Below are 22,744 nucleotides of genomic sequence, written 5' to 3'. Positions count from 1 at the left end.
GAAGGCCCATAATATCGGCAATTGGGGGACTTTTTGAAAATACCAGCAAGTTCATTGACTATGTTTTGCAACCCTACGTACAGAAATTGCCTTTTTACATCAAGGACAGTGGGGATTTTTTAGCAAAAATTTATGATGTTAATTGGCAGCCAGATTTTGTCTTTGTAACTTTGGATGTACAGAGTTTGTACACCAGTATTCGACATCGTGAAGGTTTGCATGCCATCAAACACTACCTAGGCACTAGGAAGATTGAACTACATCAGCACACTGCCATGCTACTACAAATGATAGAATGGTGTCTCGAAAATAACATGTTCATGTATAAACTTCTCTACAGGCAAATACAGGGGACTGCCATGGGTACTTGCTTCACCCCCAGTTATGCTAATTTGCATATTGGCTGGTGGGAGGAGCAAGTACTCATGGCAGATTTTAGCACGCAAATGTCAACAAATGTGATGCAATATAGTCGTTACATAGACGACATTTTCTTAATTTGGAAGGGCAGTGAGGAGAGTGCAAGGGAATTTGCTGAAGAACTGAATGAGAACTCTTTGAACTTAAAGTTCACATGTAATACCAGCAAAACCTTGATTTTTTTCTTAGACTTGGAACTATTTGTTTCCAACAATAAGATTCAAATGAGGACCCATCGAAAACCTACTTCCGGCAATACTATCTTGCATGCCGGGAGTTTTCACCCTCCCAGCTTAATCACCAGTATCCCCTATGCTGAATGCCTCAGAATGAAGCGCAATTGCAGCACACAAGACAGCTTTGAAACATCTAAAGAACAGTTGTTCAAAAGATTGCGCTCTCGAGGTTACTCTGAGAAGACTCTTAAAACTGCAGAGACACCACGAATCATTACAGGGTACAATGCCTATCACACACAAGTACGCAGAATTTTGTATAGGCACTGGCCCGTTGTACGTAGTGATCCCACACTAGGAACATCATGTGCCAAGTTGCCGCAGATAACATACAGAAGGGCCAAGTCGATGAAGCAGGAACTGGTATCCAACATCCCGAGCCAAGTTAGTAATATCAACTGGCTTCAAAGCAAAAAGGGATTTTTCAAGTGCACCAAGTGCAAAGCATGTCAACATGGCATAAATACTAGCAAAGTACAGCTCCCACGTAGGAAGACACCATTAGAAATAAGAGGGAACTTCAATTGTAAAACAGATTATGCCATCTATGTTTTACAATGTACATGTAAAAAGCGTTATGTCGGTAGTACATTGCATCTAGTACATGTAAGGATCTTACAGGAGCGGTTGCTAATGATGACCAAAGCTACCCCGTGGCACGCCACATTAACGCTTTTCATGGAGGGAAAGTAGAAGACCTGCAATATTTTGTCATCGACAGTGTCAGCAAGAACATAAGAGGAGGCAATAGACTCCTAGCACTTAAAAGATTGGAGTCGAGATTTATCATCATGTTCGACACCAAGACTCCTAATGGCTTAAATTCTGTCGAAGCATTGAGTGTGCATTTATAATCTAACACATAAAGACAGGTCCTGTATCTGCAATATCACCAATAATTTGCTCCATGTAATGCTGTGAATCCCACTCCTCTGAAGACTTCGTGGTAAGGGTGCTCAAACAAGTCCACAGCACCAACAATTTGACTTAATTTAATTTTCACAAAATGGTATTTCACTATTTGGAGCACATTGGGTAATTCACACTTTCACTAAATTCACATATAGAAAATATATTAGCCTCAGTACTGAGAGATCCAACATCAGGCATAGAGAGCTATTGGATGAGATAATTCATTACCAATTAGAAATAAGAGGATATTAATAGTCCATAGTCGGTTCAAAGCCCACTTGGGCAGAACACACGATGTAATAATGGCGACAAATGGTCTACTGAAATTGATACATGTTTGCGACATGAAGCTCATAATGTAATTCAGTACTGTGTTATTTCATTTTATTTCTAATTTTTAAGTTGCACTATTCAAAATAATGTTTTCTTTGCACAAAATCTAGGGGTTGCGTATATGGTTATCATTGTTGCATTCCTATGAAAAAACAGACATATCATAGAGGATATATTATCAACAGCATTAATTGTAAAGTATATTTTTAAATAAGATCTTTATAAAATGTTCTTTAAATCAAACATAACTAATTATGTGGAAACGGTTTACATGAATTGCTGTTTTATCAAATGCAGTATCTAATTTGAAAGAAAGATTAAATGTAATGCAATGAATTTTTGGCTGAATGCAACATACCTCTTCCATGTCAATGAAAATGAGGAGGGGTACCATAGCAACCGATGTACATCACTAGTAAGCTCCAAAACCCTTGTATATATTCCCGTAGCACCCACTGTGAAGTTGTTGTGAACAAGGCGGGTTTCCCGCCGAAACGCGTAAAGCCATTTACGTTGAGAGAATAAAATAATTCCTCTTTGTTAAGAATCCCAAGGTGTCAGCGCCTTTTTTCGCATCAAGAAACGAAGGATTGGATGACATATATATATATATATATATATATATATATATATATATATATATATATATATATATATATATATATTCCTTCACTTAGCGAGCAAAGGCGGCTTGCTAGTAGATTAAGAGGCACACACGGAGTTGAAGTACAAAGCTTAAGATGCTTTATTTGGTGCTCAAGTTCCTCTCCCCTCCATATCGACAGACGCGTTTCGCCTCGCGGCTTTTTCAATGTCGATCATCCCTTTGTGTTACAACCATTTTAAACCCTCCCTTCACTTCCATAGCCATGGAAACAAATGATGAACATTATATCAACCAACTAGACATCAGTTTAGCGGCGGCCATCTTATAACAGGTAAAAAATGCAATGATATTATTAACATTCTGAAAGTGCAAGTGCTCAAAATAAATCAATAATAAATATTACCAATTAATCGTGTTCACGACTAAAATACATTCATAGAGTACAGGTATTTCATTTGTGTGATGGCAACTAATTATCTGCCATATTCATTACCCGTAATACATTTTTTTCATATCACAAAACCTCAGCAGATAACATACTAGATAAAGTAAATGTTCGTGGAATTGATGAACATATCACACAATATCAATATGTTATTCAACCTGCTGAAGTGACAGAATTGTGCCCTGGTGATTCATAAATATACATAGATGAATGTCCAGTGGAGTATGCTACATTAAGTATGATACCAGTTCTAAATTCATGTAAAGTAGCAGTGACATACAGAACGGTTCAGAGGAATAGGAAGGGTGTATCAGTGTCTTATTACTATATGTAAATCTATGTTTTTCTCATATAGACTGAATACCCTATTATCACACTGTCATGCTATATCGGTGTCAGTATAACGCTGCCTTAAATAGAAAAGTTAGTCCAGATGTGTCCAAAGCTCCTCATCATTGTTGAGTCCTGCCGGACTCATGCTTTGGAGTTCTATATTATAACGGGACTCTTTGGCTCTAAGTTTTCTCAATCTGTCTCCACCTCTTCCATGTTTTTCCACCCCATCGATGCAGTAGAATTGCAATAGATCCCTATTGCTTTGGTGGTATAATTCAAAATGTCTCGCGACGGGGTAGGTGGGGTCCTTATTCGAGATAGCGCGCATGTGTTCTAATATGCGCTTTTTGGTAGGGTTTTTGGTACTACCAATATATGTCTTGTTACAGGAACAGATGAGGCAATATACAGTGTATGCTGAATTGGAATTGTAAAACTTATTGATGGTTCTAAATGGCCTAGAGTCCCCTGGGCCAATTTCAAAGCTTGTCATTTTTTTACTAAATTTACAAGCCTTGCACTTCTTGCAAGGGAAGAAACCATTAATTCCCAGTTTGTTTTTAATGGCTGTTGGTTTAGTAAAATGGCTGTGTATGAGATGGTCGTCAATAGATAGACATCTTTTGTATGTGATGGAGGGACGTTCTGGGATGTGCTTTTTAAGAATGTTATCAGTTTGAAGAATATGCCAATTCTTTTTGAAAATTTGGACAATTTGTGCCGATTTCTCATTGTATGTGGTAATCATTCGTACAGTCTGGTCTTCAATTTCAGTTGTTACAACTTTGTTTTTATTTTTGGAGGATAGTAAAGTTTTCCTATCAATTTGCTGTACTTTGGACTCGGCAATTTTCAAATGTCCTTTCTTATAGCCCCTGTCTGTGAAACGTTGTAGTGCATGTTTCTTTGCACTGACGTAGCTCTTATCAGTGGAGCAGTTGCGCTTAAGGCGCAAGAGCTCGCCATATGGTATACTCTTGATAAGGCTAATCGGATGATGACTGTCTGCGTGCAAAACTGCGTTGCCCGCAGTGGGTTTCCTAAAAAGACGGGTGGCCAAGACATTATCTTCAATATAGACCTGTAGGTCCAGATAGTTGACAGTGTTATCGCTGATAGTCCCTGTGAACTTGAGATTTAGTTCATTATTATTAATGGATGCGACATATTCCTCAGCAGAGGACGAATCGCCTCTCCAAATAATAAACAGGTTGTCAATATATCGTGTCCAAAGCACGATCATATCTAGCCACTGGCCATTTGCATCCCCCCAGGCCACGTGCTTCTCCCACCAGCCTACGAAAAGATTCACATAGCTGGGGGCGAAGCACGTGCCAAAAAAAACATATATATATATATAAATATATATATATATATATATATATATATATATATATATATCTATCGTCCAGACGAGCCCCGCTGTGTCCCTTTCTTCTTTCTTGAATGGGGGAAGCTGCTGTGATGTTTTAAAATGCGCACAGCCTGAGGTGCGCTAAAAGGGACCCTTCCTGAAAGTGGTTGTGGAAACACCGGCAAGTGGAAACTATGTGTGGAAGCTGAAGTTTGTGTCCGAGGTATCAGAAATCCATGACCCCCTACTCACCTGATGTCACCGATTTGCTGCTTCAGATTTGCGGTTTAACACTGTGTGGAGAGGCACATTCAGGGTGTTGTGTCTCCAGCTGAGGTGCTGCTTTGTGAGGAGGTGGGTAGTAGGGGACCCAAGGACGCTTATTCCCGCAGTATTTCCATCAAAGACTTCCTCTGCAGCTCGTGTTATTCCAGCCTGGTGCATGATGGGACTGGTAGTTCGTGGCATAGGATTACTGGATGTCAGCACAACGAGTTGCAGCTGGACCCTTCACTATTTTGGTGGGAGGAGATCTTTGAACAATTAGATGGGATTCTTTTCAATGAACTGAGGCATTTGAGAAAGGCTGAGCGCCGAAACCGGTCATGCCGAAATTCTTGTGAATAAAGCGTCCAGACGAGCCCCGCTGTGTCCCTTTCTTCTTTCTTGAATGGGGGGAAACTGCTGTGAAGTTTTAAAATGCGCACAGCCTGAGGTGCGCTAAAAGGGACCCTTCCTGAAAGTGGTTGTGGAAACACCGGCAAGTGGAAACTATGTGTGGAAGCTGAAGTTTGTGTCCGAGGTATCAGAAATCCATGACTCCCTACTCACCTGATGTCACCGATTTGCTGCTTCAGATTTGCGGTTCAACACTGTGTGGAGAGGCACATTCAGGATGTTGTGTCTCCAGCTGAGGTGCTGCTTTGTGAGGAGGTGGGAAGTAGGGGACCCAAGGACGCTTATTCCCGCAGTATTTCCATCAAAGACTTCCTCTGCAGCTCGTGTTATTCCAGCCTGGTGCATGATGGGACTGGTAGTTCGTGGCATGGGACTACTGGATGTCAGCACAACGAGTTGCAGCTGGACCCTTGACTATTTTGGTGGGAGGAGATCTTTGAACAATTAGATGGGATTCTTTTCAATGAACTGAGGCATTTGAGAAAGGCTGAGCGACGAAACCGGTCATGCCGAAATTCTTGTGAATAAAGCATCCAGACGAGCCCCGCTGTCTCCCTTTCTTCTTTCTTGTGGGGGAAGCTGCTGTGATGTTTTAAAATGCACACAGCCTGTGGTGCGCTAAAAGGGACCCTTCCTGACAGTGGTTGTGGAAACACCGGCAAGTGGAAACTACGTGTGGAAGCTGAAGTTTGTGTCCGAGGTATCGGAAATCCATGACCTCCAACTCACCTGATGTCACCGATTTGCTGCTGCAGATTTGCGGTTCAACACTGTGTGGAGAGGCAAATTCAGGATGTTGTGTCTCCAGCTGAGGTGCTGCTTCGTGAGGAGGTGAGAAGTAGGGGACCCAAGGACGCTTATTCCCGCAGTATTTCCATCAAAGACTTCCTCTGCAGCTTGTGTTATTCCAGCCTGGTGCATGATGGGACTGGTAGTTCGTGGCATGGGACTACTGGATGTCAGCACAACGAGTTGCAGCTGGGCCCTTCACTATTTTGGTGGGAGGAGCTCTTTGAACAATTAGAGGGGATTCTTTTTAATGGACTGAGGCATTTGAAAAAGGCTGAGCGCCGAAACCGGTCATGCAGAAATTCTTGTGAATAAAGCGTCCAGGCGAGCCCCGCTGTGTCCCTTTCTTCTTTCTTGAATGGGGGAAGCTGCTGTGATGTTTTAAAATGCACACAGCCCGTGGTGCGCTAAAAGGGACCCTTCCTGAAAGTGGTCGTGGAAACACCGGCAAGTGGAAACTACGTGTTGAAGCTGAAGTTTGTGTCCGAGGTATAGGAAATCCTTGACCCCCTACTCACCTGATGTCACCGATTTGCTGCTGCAGATTTGCTGTTCAACACTGTGTGGAGAGGCACATTCAGGATGTTGTGTCTCCAGCTGAGGTGCTGCTTCGTGAGGAGGTGAGAAGTAGGGGACCCAAGGACGCTTATTCCCGCAGTATTTCCATCAAAGACTTCCTCTGCAGCTCGTGTTATTCCAGCCTGGTGCATGATTGGACTGGTAGTTTTTGACATAGGACTACTGGATGTCAGCACAACGAGTTGCAGCTGGGCCCTTTACTATTTTGGTGGGAGGAGCTCTTTGAACAATTAGAGGGGATACTTTTCAATGGTTGAGGCATTTGAGAAAGGCTGAGTGCCGAAACCGGTCATGCCGAAATTCTTGTGAATAAAGCGTCCAGACGGGCCCCGCAGTGTCCCTTTCTTCTTTCTTGAATGGGGGAAGCTGCTGTGATGTTTTAAAATGCGCACAGCCTGTGGTGCGTTAAAAGGGACCCTTCCTGAAAGGGGTCGTGGCAACACCGGCAAGTGGAAACTACGTGTGGAAGCTGAAGTTTGTGTCCGAGGTATCGGAAATCCATGACCCCCTACTCACCTGATGTCACAGATTTGCTGCTGCAGATTTGCGGTTCAACACTGTGTGGAGAGGCACATTCAGGATGTTGTGTCTCCAGCGGAGGTGCTGCTTCGTGAGGAGGTGGGAAGTAGGGGACCCAAGATCGCTTATTCCCGCAGTATTTCCATCAAAGACTTCCTCTGCAGCTTGTGTTATTCCAGCCTGGTGCATGATGGGACTGGTAGTTCGTGGCATGGGACTACTGGATGTCAGCACAACGAGTTGCAGCTGGGCCCTTCACTATTTTGGTGGGAGGAGCTCTTTGAACAATTAGAGGGGATTCTTTTCAATGGACTGAGGCATTTGAAAAAGGCTGAGCGCCGAAACCGGTCATGCAGAAATTCTTGTGAATAAAGCGTCCAGGCGAGCCCCGCTGTGTCCATTTTTTCTTTCTCGAATGGGGGAAGCTGCTGTGATGTTTTAAAATGCACACAGCCTGTGGTGCGCTAAAAGGGACCCTTCCTGAAAGTGGTCGTGGAAACACCGGCAAGTGGAAACTACGTGTTGAAGCTGAAGTTTGTGTCCGAGGTATCGGAAATCCATGACCCCCTACTCACCTGATGTCACCGATTTGCTGCTGCAGATTTGCGGTTCAACACTGTGTGGAGAGGCACATTCAGGATGTTGTGTCTCCAGCTGAGGTGCTGCCTCGTGAGGAGGTGGGAAGTAGGGGACCCAAGGACGCTTATTCTCGCAGTATTTCCATCAAAGATTTCCTCTGCAGCTCGTGTTATTCCAGCCTGGTGCATGATGGGACTGGTAGTTCATGGCATGGGACTACTGGATGTCAGCACAACAAGTTGCAGCTGGGCCCTTCACTATTTTGGTGAGAGGAGCTCTTTGAACAATTAGAGGGGATTCTTTTCAATGGACTGAGGCATTTGAGAAACGCTGAGCGCCGAAACCGGTCATGCCGAAATTCTTGTGAATAAAGCGTCCAGACGAGCCCCGCTGTGTCCCTTTCTTCTTTCTTGGATGGGGGGAAGCTGCTGTGATGTTTTAAAATGCGCACAGCCTGTGGTGCGCTAAAAGGGACCCTTCCTGAAAGTGGTTGTGGAAACACCGGCAAGTGGAAACTACGTGTGGAAGCTGAAGTTTGTGTCCGAGGTATCGGAAATCCATGACCTCCTATTCACCTGATGTCACCAATTTGTTGTTGCAGTTTTGCGGTTCAACACTGTGTGGAGAGGCACATTCAGGATGTTGTGTCTCCAGCTGAGGTGCTGCTTCGTGAGTTGGTGGGAAGTAGGGGACCCAAGGACGATTATTCCCACAGTATTTCCATCAAAGACTTCCTCTGCAGCACGTGTTATTCCAGCCTGGTGCATGATGGGACTGGTAGTTCGTGGCATGGGACTACTGGATGTCAGCACATCGAGTTGCAGCTGGGCCCTTCACTATTTTGGTGGGAGGAGCTCTTTGAACAATTAGAGGGGATTCTTTTCAATGGACTGAGGCATTTGAGAAAGGCCGAGCGCCGAAGCCGGTCATGCCGATATTCTTGTGAATAAACATCCAGACGAGCCCCGCTGTGTCCCTTTCTTCTTTCTTGAATGGGGGAAGCTGCTGTTTATATATATATATATATATATATATATATATATATATATATATCCTCCAAATTGCCACCAGACTGCGCCGGACTCTCTCGGGGTGGGTGCTCAAAGAGGCGCTCGTGGCTGCACCCCAAAATATTGAATCTCACGTCCCTCACCACTGCAGAGGGAACAGAGCACCACGGCAACACAGGTGAGATGTCAAATTCCTTTATTTCAGGCGTTGTGCATGACGCGTTTCCTTTTGTGTAAAAACTTCCTCAGATGCCGCCTGGAATCTTGCAAATGCATCTCCCGCCCACATTTAAAAGCAAATTGTCCTGCTACGATTGGTCAGAACACTGCTGGTCACAACGTGCTGGGTAGCCACAAACACCAGAACCTGGATTCGCGTGGAGCAGACACCCAAGTGGGCCAGCCCAACCGCTTCACAGTGGACTATGACTTCGTGTGGACATACTGCTTACTTAGGCGGTATGCACAGGCTATATGGGATTTTCAGCGGTGGGGTGAGGCACACGGAGAGCTGTCACATCGCCCATTTAAAAGAACAAAGGTCAACGCTGGGGAGAAGGGAGCAGACCACGCCCACTTAGGTTCGTACTAACTCTGAGTGTCTGCTCCACGCGAATCCAGGTTCTGGTGTTTGTGGCTACCCAGCACGTTGTGACCAGCAGTGTTCTGACCAATCGTAGCGGGACAATTTGCTTTTAAATGTGGGCGGGAGATGCATTTGCAAGATTCCAGGCGGCATCTGAGGAAGTTTTTACACAAAACGAAACGCGTCATGCACAATGCCTGAAATAAAGGAATTTGACATCTCACCTGTGTTGACGTGGTGCTCTGTTCCCTCTGCAGTGGTGAGGGACGTGAGATTCAATATTTTGGGTGCAGCCACGAGCGCCTCTTTGAGCACCCACCCCGAGAGAGTCCGGCGCAGTCTGGTGGCAATTTGGAGGTTCTTTGTAGAAGCGCCAGGACACGCCACATGCCCGAGAGCTGCCCAACCGCTTCACAGTGGACTATGACTTCGTGTGGACATACTGCTTACTTAGGCGGTATGCACGGGCTATATGGGATTTTTAGCGGTGGGGTGAGGCACACGGAGAGTTGTCACATCGCCCATTCAAAAGAACAAAGGTCAACGCTGGGGAGAAGGGAGCAGACCACGCCCACTTGGGTTCGTACTAACTCTGAGTGTCTGCTCCACGCGAATCCAGGTTCTGGTGTTTGTGGCTACCCAGCACGTTGTGACCAGCAGTGTTCTGACCAATCGTAGCAGGACAATTTGCTTTTAAATGTGGGCGGGAGATGCATTTGCAAGATTCCAGGCGGCATCTGAGGAAGTTTTTACACAAAACGAAACGCGTCATGCACAACGCCTGAAATAAAGGAATTTGACATCTCACCTGTGTTGCCGTGGTGCTCTGTTCCCTCTGCAGTGGTGAGGGACGTGAGATTCAATATTTTGGGGTGCAGCCACGAGCGCCTCTTTGAGCACCCACCCCGAGAGAGTCCGGCGCAGTCTGGTGGCAATTTGGAGGTTCTTCGTAGAAGCGCCAGGACACGCTGCATGCCCGAGACCAGCCCAACCGCTTCACAGTGGACTATGACTTCGTGTGGACATACTGCTTACTTAGGCGGTATGCACGGGCTATATGGGATTTTCAGCGGTGGGGTGAGGCACACGGAGAGCTGTCACATCGCCCATTCAAAAGAACAAAGGTCAACGCTGGGGAGAAGGGAGCAGACCACGCCCACTTGGGTTCGTACTAACTCTGAGTGTCTGCTCCACGCGAATCCAGGTTCTGGTGTTTGTGGCTACCCAGCACGTTGTGACCAGCAGTGCTCTGACCAATCGTAGCGGGACAATTTGCTTTTAAATGTGGGCGGGAGATGCATTTGCAAGATTCCAGGCGGCATCTGAGGAAGTTTTTACACAAAAGGAAACGCGTCATGCACAACGCCTGAAATAAAGGAATTTGACATCTCACCTGTGTTGCCGTGGTGCTCTGTTCCCTCTGCAGTGGTGAGGGACGTGAGATTCAATATTTTGGGGTGCAGCCACGAGCGCCTCTTTGAGCACCCACCCCGAGAGAGTCCGGCGCAGTCTGGTGGCAATTTGGAGGTTCTTTGTAGAAGCGCCAGGACACGCCGCATGCCCGAGACCAGCCCAACTGCTTCACAGTGGACTATGACTTCGTGTGGACATACTGCTTACTTAGGCGGTATGCACGGGCTATATGGGATTTTCAGCGGTGGGGTGAGGCACACGGAGAGCTGTCACATCGCCCATTCAAAAGAACAAAGGTCAACGCTGGGGAGAAGGGAGCAGACCACGCCCACTTGGGTTCGTACTAACTCTGAGTGTCTGCTCCACGCGAATCCAGGTTCTGGTGTTTGTGGCTACCCAGCACGTTGTGACCAGCAGTGTTCTGACCAATCGTAGCGGGACAATTTGCTTTTAAATGTGGGCGGGAGATGCATTTGCAAGATTCAAGGCGGCATCTGAGGAAGTTTTTACACAAAACGAAACGCGTCATGCACATTGCCTGAAATAAAGGAATTTGACATCTCACCTGTGTTGCCGTGGTGCTCTGTTCCCTATGCAGTGGTGAGGGACGTGAGATTCAATATATATATATATATATATATATATATATATATATATATATATATATTTGTACATATATATATATTTGTACATATATATATATATATACATATATATGTGTGTGTGTGTGTGTGTGAGTGTGTGTGTGTGTGTATATATATATATATATACACACACACACACTCACACACAATTTTTAAGAAGTGCTCTGGGGTTTCTGCACATGGGAGGGACTATTCAATGCTCATGACTTTGATGAGGAAAACCCTGGAAGCGAACTAAGATTACAGGTAAGTAATGTATCCTTCAGGAGGTTTTAGAAAATATTTACCATCTTCACATAACCAAATAAAATGTCTTGAATTGTTACGTTCCTAAGAAAATCTTTGTTTCCATCGCATTTCAGAGTTAAAATAGTCCTTCATTTGTGCTTTCCTAACTGCCAACATAGCTAGACATTTTGTTTTTTCGGATTTTTAGTGGTCTTCCTTCAGAATTGAACACCTTGCCTGACCCTGTAGGGCATGATGGAGCAGTGAAGTTTCGGGAATTCCTAAAGGAGCACTTTCTGTTTTGAACTGTATTTACAGACTGTAACAGAGTTTACTTTTTTGTTTTACAGTTTTTAAATAAGTTTCCTTATTGCTGTTTTGAGTTAAAAGCAAATTTTGTCAAATTTATTTATTGCCTGTAGCTTTAAAATTTAATTGCATATTAGATAGAAAATGTTGCCTCTTATAGCCCAGTGTTGAAAGAATTCATTTTATAAATTAAAAACTATTTTGTATATATGTTCTTAGGATTTTTCATATTTGTGGAAAATGATTACTTGTAATATTTCATGAAGTACTCATGATGGGGAATTGGGATCACAGGTATATAGAACTTGCTTACACAACTATTGTCTTTGGGACGGCTAACGGGTAAGGGTCAGTCTGCCCTGTTATGTTTTAAATGCTGCTACAAGCACGGTTCAGGCCTTGCTTTCCGTCAGATAAAGATATCTGATTTCAGTATGACTACTCTATCCTCATGTCTAGGACATGTGGCGTGGCAGAAGATGACGGAAGGGCCGGCAGATGAAGCCTGTTTAAAGGGACTTGCTGATGCTATTAAACTCTTGTACGATATGGATGCAAGAGAATGGACAGCAGATGATGTAATCAGTCTAGTGGATGAACTGTCAGGTACCCAAATTTCCCTTAAATTGTCTTTGCTTGTTCTTTTTGATTGATTTTCATTTGATCAAAAGCATACAGAACACAACTTAGAAAGTTTCTGGGAGAAATGCACAATGATCACCAACCAACTACACATACACCATAAGAGAACTTTGACACTGGAGATCTAATTAGCAGCGACCCATTGCACCTTCAGTCGAAATCACATCAGGTATCAGGCAAAAAGTGGGGGTAACCATGTAAGTGAGGGTGACCATGTCAAAAAGGGGCCCTTTCCTACATTCATCAATGACAACAAGCTCTGTTCTGGTCCAAACAGACAATATGACCATGATGTATTATATAAACAAGCAAGGGGGGCTCATTCTCATTCCTGTCTCTGGAAGTGCAGGCCATCTGGAAGTATGTTTTATCCAGGAATTTAACAATTTCAGCCATTCACCTGCCAGGAGTCCTAAACACTTGAGCAGACTCTCTCATTTGCAGATTCACCAAAAATGATGACTGAATTCTATACAACAACGTCGTTCAAGACATCTTTCGAGAATGGGGCCATCTGCAAATTAACTTTTTTTGCAGACGAAAACAACAAAAATTCCCAATGTTAGTTCTCACTGAATCAACTGTCCGGTGGAGAAGTGAAGAACAATTTCACTAACTAATAACAGTGGGCCTTATTTAGAGTTTATTGGACTTTTATACTTTCCCGAAGATTCACAAGAACAGGACTCTCTCTCAGTGGCGCCCAATTGTTTCGGATATAGGCTAAACTGTTGAAGCCTTTGTCCCACTTTTATAACTTCTTTCTCTAATCCCTCATACAGAGTACCTCCACGTACCTCAAAGACACTAAGGATCTCATGATCCTGTTAAATTAGATAGAGTATGATTTATAAAATAACTTATACGTCTGGACATCAAGAGCCTGTATACAAGCCTCCGGCAGTAGGTGACTCTCACAGTCATTATAGAAGCCTTACAACAGGACGAGTAAGAATACATTACCCGACGTCCTTTGTTCTTGAGTGTTCCTGCCTAGCACTTACTAGGAGCTTTTTCGAATTTGAAGGAACAATACTTACAGACATTTGACATTTCGATGGGCAGCACCTTCACCCCAAGTATGGCAGGGCTGTGTGTCTTCAGCTTTGAAACATAACAAATCCTACATACCGGCAACCCCTCCAAAAAACAACATAGTGCTATGTAAGTGGTATATAGATGACATACTGGTTTGGGAAGGAGATAGCACTTCTACCGCCCCCTTCTTGACCTGGAATACCAATTGTGACAACAATCTACAATTCACACATACAGTAGTACAAACATATCACAAACCCACTGAAAGAAACACACTTCTAAAGTTCACCAGCTTCCATCCTAGACCCCTGGGAGAAAATCTTCCCAGTGGGCAATCTAAGTGACAATCTATCTAGTGGTAACACTAAATACGTTACAAATAAAGTCAGTTTAACTGTTAGGGACGACTATCTGACTGATATTTCTCAAGGTACTTATTGATTCCCCATCACATGTTCCCTCCAATAATCATGTTAAAACTGCCATAGAAAGCTTTCTCTGCAATGTGAGATCTTTAGCAAGACACTCCACTGAAGTATGGGATGTCATTACTTCCCTAGCGCACGATATATGCTTTCTCACAGAAACTTGGCTGAATGCTAACAACAGACCGCCCATTACTCTAGCCATCCGGAATAACTATCAATTAATTAGGCTTGACAGAGACTTTAAAAGTGAAGGTTTTAAAGAAGTTTTTAAAGAATCCCTTAAAGTCTAATGGATCAGTACGATCATGTCTGAAGCCTTGGAATTTGGCATTTTTAAAATAACTCGATCTGCGACAGAGAGCTGGAAAGGTGCTATTTTATACCGCCTGCCAGGGTCTAAGAAGGGTTTCAGCCAAATTCTGGTGGAAGCAATAGCCTTACAAGGTCTGGCCACAAGTCCTTTTGTTTCCTAGGTGACTTCAATTACCACATTGGATCAGCTATTCACCAACAGTGAGACTGTTTCTTTTGAATCACCCAGGCCCTTACTTTGGACAGACAACTACATAATCCCTTTTCAAAACCTCTCTTCATCAAGAACCAGTTTGGAGAAAAACAGATGTGGGGAAATTCCGTGGAAAAAGCCCTTGTACTTACACTCTTCAGACTCTTTTAGCGAGTCGGTTCAACTTGTTGGTCCCTCAAGCTGTCTTGATATCAACACTCAGTTAGATAACTTTAACACAGCTCTAATGGAGGCTTTGGATAAAATGATACCTTTAAATGCACTGATCTTATCCTTGCGCCTCTGCCCTTTGGTATATGACAGAGCTAAAAATTAAAAAATCGGCCTGCAAAAATCTTGAGAGAAAATGGCGAAGCACTAAAAATCTGCATGACAAACTATGTTATAAACTTGCTTTGGGTAGTTAGCATGCGAAGATTTGGTCTACACCCAAGATTGTCATTATTTTTTTTTTTTAGAAATATATTTATTGGCATTTTTCATAGTTGCATTACAGTAACAAATCTCAGCAAGAATGTGAAGACATTTCGACGTCAATTCCACAGCATCAATTTCTTTATACAGCCGTAAGCAATAAGTCAACAGTATCATGTCCCGTTGGTCCCCCTCTGAGCCTTCCTCCTCAACCCTCTGCCGGACTTGCCTCAGGACCTCATTGGGATTCAGTAAGCGTAAGTCCATAGTGTTTAAGCCACGGCTTTCATACCCTCCAGAATTTCTTTAGGACAGCCTTTCGGCTGATTAGTCGTTTTCTCTCCCAGCATATACATGTTCATGCTTCGCTTCCATTCAGTTAGTGATGGGCATAGCACCGCCCCCCACTTCCTGGTTAAGTCGCGCTTCACCACCACCAGTCCCAACTGACTAGCAGTACTTTTGTCCTAGGAAGATCTACCTCAGTGTGAATTCCCAGCAAAACTAGCTGTGGGTTCAGGGGGATCGTCCCCTCCAAAATTGCTCCTAGTTCTTCTAACAGATTCACCCAATACATCTGAATCTGAGAGCATTCCCAAATCGTGTGGAAGAAGGTACTCCCAGCACTCAGCAGCGCAGGCAGTTAGGCTCCTCCGCTCTTCTTATTCTGTGTAAGCGTGACCTGTCGTAATATGCCCTATGCAAGTACTTGAATTGGATTAGTCGTAGTCGCGATTTAATGTCCACCTTGCGAGGATGCATCAGTGCTCTTTCCCACTCTAGATCCTCTATTTCCCCCACATCCTGTTCCCATTTGGCCTTCAACTTCTGCAGTAAGTCCGGTTTGTTATTAATGATGGTCTTATATGTCCAAGAGACCGCCTTGTCTCCTATTTCTCCCATCAGGAGGCGACCCTCTAATGGGGGATATTCCGGTATGTCTGCCATTGTAATATGTTGTGCCCGCCACGCTTGTACCAGTTGTAAATATTTATAATATTGGGATTTGGACATAGCATACTCAGTCTGAAGGTGTGAAAAAGTCACCAATTTCCCCGATACAATATGTCTTTCAGCTGTGAGGTGCCTAGCAGGTCCCATTTCAGGAAACCTTTCAATCTAGCAATTTCTTTAAATCTGTTGCCCACCCAAAGCGGGGTTTCCCTTGTCACTCGACCTACCCATTTCATCTGTCTTTCCGCCTTTTTCCAGGTTGCTTTCACTATCTGTGTGGCTATTAGGAGACGTGTTGAGCCCTTTGCCCCATAGATGTAATGCGTGTATGGATGCTCGGTGAATTGTGAGTGTTCGAATGCATATGTGGGGTGTTCCCGATCCATATGTTCCCAGTCATTCACCACTATTAGATAGGCCTGTAGGTCAGTGTTCTGACCGAGTTTTTGCCCCTTTTTTCTTGAGCAAAGGTGATTGAAGGTGACTTTAGTCTGCTATCATTCTAATAGGAGGACTAGAACCTTAGACCGGGCCGATTTACAAGGCGTTTGATGCAGTCCCCTACCCTTTCTTTTATTTTAGGGCTTATACATCTATGTTAAGGGATAGATTCCTTAGTATTAGTATTAATCCGTCCTTTTGTAAGAGTGCTAGTATATTTCTGATGGAGTTATGCTTATTTCGGGCCTTGTAGGCCTCAAACGGGAGAGACTCCATCTTTCTTTCTGCCTCGGCAGCTTGAGATGCTTCTAGGTCAAATGTAATGTTTTAGTTATGAGGTGTTGTTCGCTTGGAGAGAACCGGCTCAGGCTGGCCCTTATCGAAGAACTGTATTTTTCTTTGTATCAAGACATAACATCAGGCCGGCCGGCTGAGAACGTGTCCTTGGTACGGGGAGGTACAGGAATTTGGTGGGCGGCAGGTTACTGGCCGTAACTTTCCATGCATGAACAAGGTTCCATATTAGTGAAAGCAGGAGGTAGTGAGTCAGTCAGTTCGTAGGCGGCAGCTAGCCGTTAGCATCATTGCGATTAATCATCTTAAGGTAGACAGTCGCCATCTTGAAGTCCGAGAAAGACCGAGAAGCTAATACTCTCTTGGAAAGATTGAAGTTATTTCAGTTGGAGCAGCTGGTGAGCTTTGACATTTAGATCAGAGCATACAGAGTGAAACAGTTAGCAGAGAGAACGAATACCAGAGTGGTAGAAACCGATTTATAAGATCGAAGCTGAAAAGTGAAGACAGTCCGTGATTGAGAGGAGAGAGAAGTAGTGCAAAGCAGAGAGAGAGAGACAGAGCAGCTAACGAGACAGAGAAAAAGAAGAAGGTTCCAGTGACTTGGAGGGGAACGGAGGAGACAGAGCATAACGGTGCAGACGTGTATCCGTGACTGCAGGGGTGATCCCAAGAAGAGCCAAGACACAGACGAGAAAGGAACCCAGATGACTACCGAGTCCAGAATTCATACTCATAAGGTGACGTCGACCCTTTCTTATTAGTGTGCACACACACATTCTAACCTTTCCTTTTCAGGCTATGTGTAATATTGTAGTGTTATATATATATATATATATATATATATTTGATGTTGTTAATGAATAAAGATACCCCAGTTCTCAGTGAACTAATGTGTAACCGTTGCTTTCTTATGATAGAGTTAACCTTTCTTCTAGTCAGATGCTGTTATGTGAACGGATGCATCTCCCGTCCAGGTAAATGGTAACTGAGCAAGGAGGGGGAGAGGAGCAATCGAAACGGGGAATAACCTTTATGCAGTGTAATTTGGCCATTCTTGTGTGGGAGAAGATCGACCTGTCTATCTGTCCCATAATCAATAACATTTCATTATCCCAGTAGGAGAGAGAGAGAGTTCCCCAATGTGGAGAAGGTATTCATAGGAAAGTGATCGTCGTTGTGTAGCGGCGTTATACCCACCAGATTGTGGCTTGTGTAATATACCCACCAGATTGTGGCTTGTGTAATATACCCACCAGATTGTGGCTTGTGTAATATACCCACCAGATTGTGGCTTGTGTAATATACCCACCAGATTGTGGCTTGCTTGAGCACTGATGGTTATCAGTGTGTAATGGTAGATAATCGGAACTGCCTCAGGGTAGTCTAGTCTGGGCCCTTGTCGCCGCAAGACTATAAGGTAAGAGTATGGTGTTAAAGAAAATCTAAGCTTGTATATTGCTAATTCCCCATCCTTAGGAAGGTACACAGGTGCCTTTTGTAAGTAGGTCCTGAGGAGGGAGATGGGTACGTTTCGGCTGGGTTAGTGGTGTTTTAGTCTAATTCTATCTGGTCCGAAAATCCGGTCGTTACATCTGGCGTTGTAGGAAGGTGGCTACCTGACTATGGTTACCCCAGATTTTTTGCCTTATGTTTAGCTGGTTTTCGACTTAGTTGGCCTGGTTCCCTGCTAATCAGGGCCCCAGGCTATCTGCTCTCTCTGTAAAATGGATTCCATGTACCCTAGGTGCATAACTAGATTGGCTTGGGTCACTTTATCAGCCCCTGTACAGAGCACTATAGGCGCCCAGGGCATAGGTGCATCCAAGGCCTACCAGGGGCTGCAGCATATCTTTTGCCACCCCTGGCTGGCTATCTAAAATTGACACAACTGGCTGATCACTCAGCTGGGGCAAGGTGGTATAATCACCCCTTGCTTAGATATAGTATGCCTATATCTAAACCTATCTGGACACATATATACCTATCAGTCACTCCTATGGCAGGCCTTATCAATCCTGGAGGCAGAGTGCGTGGTTTAATGTTAGATGTAGCTCTGGCATGAGCTGAGCCTGTCTACAGCTGTCGGGAAGAACTCCCTAAGCTGTTCCAGGATAATTCCATACCATATACTCTTAAGTGCCTTATAATCCTCGCGGTTATATAGTAACTTTGGTTTAGCTTTATAAAAACATGTTGTGTAAGGTGTCATACGATTAGGAATACTACCCCCTCGCCAGTCATGTCGACGGGGGTAGCATTCCACCCCTCTAGAGGGGGACGACATGTTACTTTGCTAAAACGCGGTTGATTTTAAAAAGAGCCTCAGATCCACAAAATGGATGCTTCCGCCACAGACACGAGTCTGACCTCCTGCAGCTGACCGAAACTCAGCCAAGGAGGCCTGGGCAAAGGGTTTCCTGACAAAGGGAGGTGTCACACCACCCCAGACAGGAGATAGTGGATTGTAGCAGGGAGGTTTGAAAGAAACCAGACACTGCCTGGGGAGCACAAGGCTGCCCCTTGCATAATCCGGCCAAACCGGTTCTGGGGCACAACAGCCCCAGTCCCAGCGCGGCCTGGATCAAAGGAAAGGGGTGTATCCACCCCCTTCCTGGGTCCCACCCATAGGAGGGGACCTAGCAGGTAATCCAGCCCCCTAGATTAGTATAAGAATGGGAGCAGTGCCAACGCACTCAGATTATCCTGACGAAACATTTGAAATGAAACTCTGGACCCTTCGACATCCTACTCAACGTAGAAGACTGAAGAATCTCCCTTGTGGTCAAGGAGTGACCACCCTGTGCAAACAGGCACCATCCAGCACCTCGACGTCTGTTGTGTTGCAGTTCCTGCCGGAACTCGAGCAACAGAGATCGACGAGATCAAGCTTGCCTGCCTTCTTACAGCCCGATCCACAGTCTCTGCAGAGCTGAGACCCGTGGAGGCGACTGGAAGCGTGGGGCACGCCATCTTGAAAAGACCACGAGACGCTGACCGTGCAGCCCACGAGTGACCCTCGAAGCTGTACACCGGGGTTTGTGAAGCCCCAACCCTGAGCCACTCTTGCACCGAAGCTCACCCCTCTACACTCGACGAGTGCTGCGTGGGGCCCTTCTGCTTGCTATGGCTCGACACATTGGCCCGGTCACTTGCCAGCTGGCTTGTGGTCCCTGTGCCGATGAAAACCTAAAACTGACATGCGATTCTGGTTGCTCCAGACTTGCAACAGCTCCTCTGAAAAGGAGCACCCGCTCTGACCCTCCTGGTCCGAGTGAGAAGCAGTCTTCCGGCCCTGCATGGATTGCTCTTGCCAAGTGTTGTTTGCTCCAATCTTGAAGCCGACTGCGCTGACGGTGAGAGCCTGCGTGGGACAGATCGTGACCCGCTCCTGGACGTCGCAGATGCCCCAGAGCCCACGTGACAGCAGAGAGTAGCTCCTCGACAATCACCTGATTGAACCCGACATTGCCTGGTTCCGTCCTGGTTCCACCCTGGTCACTGCTGAGTGGCCCAGACTCTGTCCCCTCTGCTTTCAGGTACTTTTCTACTCTGATCCACCCTTGGATCACACCGGACACTTCTCCTTCACATCGCCTGCAGCATCTTCAGCTCTAAGCACCAAGAGCCTGCGTGTCAAAACCCGACGCCACTTCAACCCTATGCATCCGCTTCCTGTGGGTGAGGTAACATTGCAACGCCGGTGTTCCCACACTGGTACACACCTCTAGGGTCTGTGTCTAAAGTTTGGTTCCTCTAGGTTCAGCGGAAGTGTCCTTAAACTCTATTTGTGTAACTTTTACGCACCATGGACATTGCATTGGTGCAAGCCGCACTTTAAGTGCTGCACCCGAATCCCGCGGGCTTTTCCCGACTTCAGCATTGCTTGTCCCGACTGCTCCCAGCGATTCCCTAGGCCCTAGGCCTAACCACTGCTCGATTGGTATCTCTTATACCACTTTTTTAATATATGGTTTGAGTGGCAACCCGCCCTCATCCATAATTGTGCAACTTGTATGTTATACTGTGCTTTCGATTTAACGCTTGTGCCCCATTGCTCATAAAGAGTACTGGGGATTAATTTAGAAATAAATACATATATTTTTATAATATATACTTGTGTGGTGTCCTTTCATTTGATATTACAGGACTGTGATTGGTAAAACAGCTCGCTTAACACAACCTCTTGAGTTAAGCCTTTAAGGCTGCTTAGTCTATGCTACCCTTAAGATAGCTTGTCTAATAAGGTTGACTTACAACCAGACACCATAAGGGATTGTTTGGAATGATACAAGGTGGTTCCAGAATTGGAAACATCATATATCAGGCCAACTTCTCACAGGCGTCACGAACCGTTTACGAAAGCCTGTTTGCGCAGAGTTGTTTCTATCTTGTTGGTTTGCGCTCGGCACGTACGGATTTGATTTTGTATATTATTTGTTTATAGTTGTATATATCTTTTTCGTTTGTTACAATGTTTTTGAGAAGGTCGAAATCTACTTTCAAATTGCCTGTTGAAATTCCCGGCTGGGAATCAACGCCTTACGAGGCTTTGGCCCGTGAGTGGGCCGATTCTACTGGTTTGAGTGAAAATTGGAGTTCCTGTTTGGAACTGGCGGAGCCGTCTAATGTGATTGCTTGCTTGCAGAAAGCGCCGGTTGTGAAGGGTGAGGAGCTTCCGGTTTTGGGACGAAGAGGTTGGATTGTTCTATCTGCGTATAGGATTATACATGAGAAATTTTTGAAGTTACAGAAACAATATGTGGATATGGAAGAAAAGTTTGTTGAAGTGCAGAATGCTCACACTCTTTTACGATGTCAAAATAAATTGCTTGCTGACAAACTTGAGACTTATCAGACTATAGCCGAAAGGGCTGCTGTTCGTATTGCAAAATACAAATATAAGAATCGTCGCGTCGTGTTTGTAAACGGAAAGTGCGTCTGGTCGTGACGAAAGCCGGACTGGACTGGAATCCTGATGAATGGGATGGTAATATCTGGGACTCGAATGATTCTGGCTCCTCGGCTGAGGAATCTGACAAGCTTGAGTCTTCTCGCACCGGACGTGATTGTAAATCTGATTCTTGATATGTGGAGAAGTGTGGCTCAGGGGTTAGAGGCGGCAGACCCGGAAGCTGAGATCAGTCCTGGACCAGGGTTCAATTCCCCACCTCGGCGGGTCTTGGGCTCAAAAATTCCACGGACTCGATAATTCTCGTTCCGGTGCCTACTCGACTCACGGGTTCACACTCTGCGACTCTGGGCAATAGCTTGCTTAATCTCCACTACAGCCCCTCGTGGCGGGATGCCTGGCTTTCACCTTGTGGATACCCTGCTGGGGTTATCTCACAGGGGAATACCAGGACGGGTTCCCAAGGCAAGCGCCTTGATGCCTTCGGGTGATACGTGCGCTATATAAATCGCAATACATTTACATTTACATTTGTGACAAAATTGATGATTCAGGCGATCGTGGTCGCTGTTTGAATTCTGATGACATTTCGATCTGACTATCCCTCTAAATATGTTGATCGGGCTTCTTCTGATGCTCGTCCTGAGGTTTCTGCGCATCCGGTTTTTCGACCTAAATTACAACAGGCTCCTGGTAATCCAAATGGTATTCCTTTGGATAGTTTGAAAGATTTTACTCAACAGGAGATTAGTGACATTTTACAGCGGTTTCTGCAACGGCCTGGTGAGGCCTTGCTTCCATGGATGGTGCGCCTTTACGAGCTTGGTGCTGCGGGCATCATGTTAGATGCAGGAGATGCCATGAAATTTTGTTCTTTGAGTTCTGATTCTACGGTTCAGGATCATTTCCGTAACTATAACGTTCCTGGTCAAATTAGTTTGCTTCAGTTGGCAACTGAGGGTTGTAATAACAAATACCCTACTGAATCTGATTGGCCCCCAAATGACAAACCATGGTACACATTGCGCGATGCGGCGCAAAGGCTGAAGTAGGAAGTAATGAAAACTGCGATTTTTCTGGGTACTTCTGACAGATTGTTGGATGGTTTATTAACACCT

General features: G+C 45.0%; 1 protein-coding gene across 1 annotated transcript in view; it reads left to right on the top strand.

Moving 5' to 3' along the window:
- The window catches only part of FBXO47 (F-box protein 47), a 1,324,472-nt gene that overhangs the window by 976,693 nt on the left and 325,035 nt on the right, over nucleotides 1–22,744 (top strand). The window contains exon 7 of the mRNA XM_086919858.1: nucleotides 12,437–12,583. Coding sequence (XP_086775984.1) covers nucleotides 12,437–12,583 — 147 coding nt within the window. The remainder of the gene's footprint in view (nucleotides 1–12,436; nucleotides 12,584–22,744) is intronic.

This window comes from Lissotriton vulgaris, chromosome 5, assembly GCF_964263255.1.
Source record: "Lissotriton vulgaris chromosome 5, aLisVul1.2, whole genome shotgun sequence".
Taxonomy (NCBI): domain Eukaryota; kingdom Metazoa; phylum Chordata; class Amphibia; order Caudata; family Salamandridae; genus Lissotriton; species Lissotriton vulgaris.
The sequence above is the reverse complement of the archived record's forward strand: the minus strand, read 5'-3'. Positions and strand labels throughout refer to the sequence as shown.